General features: G+C 44.4%; 1 protein-coding gene across 1 annotated transcript; it reads left to right on the forward strand.

The window, feature by feature from the left end:
- The first annotated feature begins 615 nt into the window (after nucleotides 1-615).
- Nucleotides 616-2062, forward strand: LOC147662691 (mitochondrial import inner membrane translocase subunit TIM44). Its single transcript, XM_086950975.1, has one exon. It carries the CDS (start codon nucleotides 815-817, stop codon nucleotides 1943-1945), a length of 1131 nt encoding a protein of 376 aa, XP_086807101.1. The 5' UTR covers nucleotides 616-814; the 3' UTR covers nucleotides 1946-2062.
- The last annotated feature ends 668 nt before the right edge of the window (nucleotides 2063-2730 follow it).

Raw genomic sequence — 2730 nt, forward strand, 5'->3', positions numbered from 1 at the left:
GGCCAGACCCTGACACTCGTTAGTAAACATAGGCAAAGAAGCCACCTGACACGTAAATGCAGAAACGACAAAAACATCGCGTTCGCCACGCTGCCTGAGTGAGGGCAACATAAAATGGCGGCAACTACAAAATGGAGGCTGAGCACGAACGAATTCGTAATTTACAGAACCTCAGACCCTCGTTTTGCCATTACTCAGGCAAAAACAAACCAACTCATGCTAATCTGAGTCGGAATCAGCATCGATGTTCATAAAATCCTCAAGCTGTTGCTGCACCATCATCCTAATATTCTCTGTCCTCTGAGTTACAGGTTGCGGAACACATAAAGTAGCCAGCAGGCCACAAACTGCAGGACCACATTGAACACACATGAGTGAGGGTCGTTGGGGTTTGACAGATGACAGGACTGGAGCACAGGGCTTGGGAGATGAAAGTAGCAACCCAGTGGCAGTGAGGGCGGCAGCAGCAGAAACCGGCAGAACGTTGGTCCCAAAATCTTGGGGTGAAAAGGGAATATTAGATGACAGAGGACTGGAGGGAAGGCATAAGAACGGAGTAGACAGATGACAGACACTGGGGGTAGCATTACGACCTGAAAGGGGGCAGTCGTAAATAAGGAAATGCCTGGTGAATAATATCCGACTTTTTGCCGCAAGATACGCTGTATCCAATGTTAACATCAACCGTGTTTATCGAATATGTAGGCCGCCAGTAGAATTACACCAGGTTAGGTACTATGCATCTAATGGCAGGAAAGGTTTCTTATCGGGACTCCTTGAAAACATCCAGCAGGAGCTAGCAAAAAATAAAGACATGAAAGAAAGCATAAAGAAATTCAGAGAAGAAGCCAAAAAGTTGGAAGAATCCGATGCACTGCAGCAAGCAAGGCAAAAATATAAAAATATTGAGTCTGAAACAGTGAAGACTTCCGAAGTATTTAGGAAGAAGTTTGGCGAAATAACCGATACAGTGAAAGAGAGTTTGGATGAAGTAAGTAAGAGTGACATCGGGCGGAAATTCAAAGAAGGGGTTGAAGAAGCGGCAAAAACAGCTAAGCATTCAGCAGAGTCTGTGACCAAAGGAGGCGAAAAACTAGGAAAGACTGCTGCATTTAAGGCCATCTCCCAGGGTGCAGAAACTGTAAAAAAGGAGATTGATGAAAGCGTCCTTGGACAAGCAGGAGCGTATCGTCCCCCTACAAGACTGAGGAAAAGAACTGACTACTCCGGGGATGGAGGAAGAGAAGACAAAATATTTGAAGCAAATGAGGATGCAATGGGAGTTGTGCTTCACAAAGACTCCAAGTGGTACCAGCAGTGGAAAGATTTCAAGGACAACAACGTGGTTTTTAACAGATTCTTTGAAATTAAAATGAAGTACGATGAAAGTGATAATGCACTTGTCCAGGCATCGAGGACTGTTACGGATAAAGTCTCTGACTTGATAGGTGGTTTATTTTCCAAGACAGAAATGTCAGAGGTTTTGACTGAAATTCTGAAAGTGGATCCAAATTTTGACAAGGACACTTTTCTAAAGCAATGTGAGAGGGATATCATTCCAAACATTCTGGAGGCTATGATCCGAGGTGAGACGGAGATCCTCAAAGACTGGTGTTACGAAGCAACATATAGTCAACTTGCTCATCCAATCCAACAAGCCAAAGCGATGGCCTTGCAGTTCCATTCCAAGATTCTTGACATCGACAACATTGATTTGGCGATGGGGAAGATGATGGAGCAGGGCCCTGTGCTGATCATCACCTTCCAGGCCCAGGTCGTGATGGTGATTAGGAATCAGAAAGGCGAAGTGGTGGAAGGGGATCCGGATAAGGTGCTACGTATGCTGTATGTTTGGGCATTGTGCAGAGATCAAGATGAACTCAATCCTTATGCTGCTTGGAGGTTATTGGACATTTCAGCTTCCAGCTCAGAACAGATTCTTTGAAAGTGAACACAGGGAAAGACTTTTTTTTACCTCTTGATCTTAACAATGCCTTCTCTGCAGCATGGGACGACCGTCTGAGGAGTGCAACACTCTACACAGGACCATGCAAGACAAGTCACGGGTATGGTGCAGAAAGGAGGAACATCTTGCGGTTCCATCGTTCACCGCCATGCATTGCTCCTGGGGTCGAGTGAAGTGTCTTATAGTCTGAACCAAGGGCCATCTCCAGCACTGCGCCCGTGGTAGCAGTCCTGAACTTAAGACTATTGATGCGATGAAAGACTGTGGTATTGCAGATTTAAACCTATGTGCTGCTCACGTCCGATCACCCCAATTCACTCTTTTAAAATAAACTACAAACAATTCATCTAAATATAGCTTTGTAGCTGGAAAATCTTATTTTATTGTTTTTCCATTTGTACATTGTATAAATGTAAGTCGCAATCTGTTTTTAATCCCTTTGGAATTGGGCACATTGCAGCAACATTCACTGGTACCGATTGTATTTCCTTCACGTGGGAGTCGGCTGTCCAAGTTTACAGTGGTGAGTTCTACATGTCCCTTTTTTCAGCGATTTCTTGGATTAGGCTAAACAGTAACAGCCGGGCTCATTTTACACAGGTAGCCGTTGTAAGCACTGGAACACCTAGGTTGTGTCCATGGAAATGCTACCATTCGGATTGTAAAACTCAACTAGTCCGTATGTCTGTCCATGTCATTTACAGAGCTAGAATTTGAAGCCATTTTCACCATTGGCCTTTTGACAATTTTTGATGAAAAATCCC

Source organism: Lissotriton vulgaris, unplaced genomic scaffold (genome assembly GCF_964263255.1).
Source record: "Lissotriton vulgaris unplaced genomic scaffold, aLisVul1.2 SCAFFOLD_4357, whole genome shotgun sequence".
NCBI lineage: Eukaryota > Metazoa > Chordata > Amphibia > Caudata > Salamandridae > Lissotriton > Lissotriton vulgaris.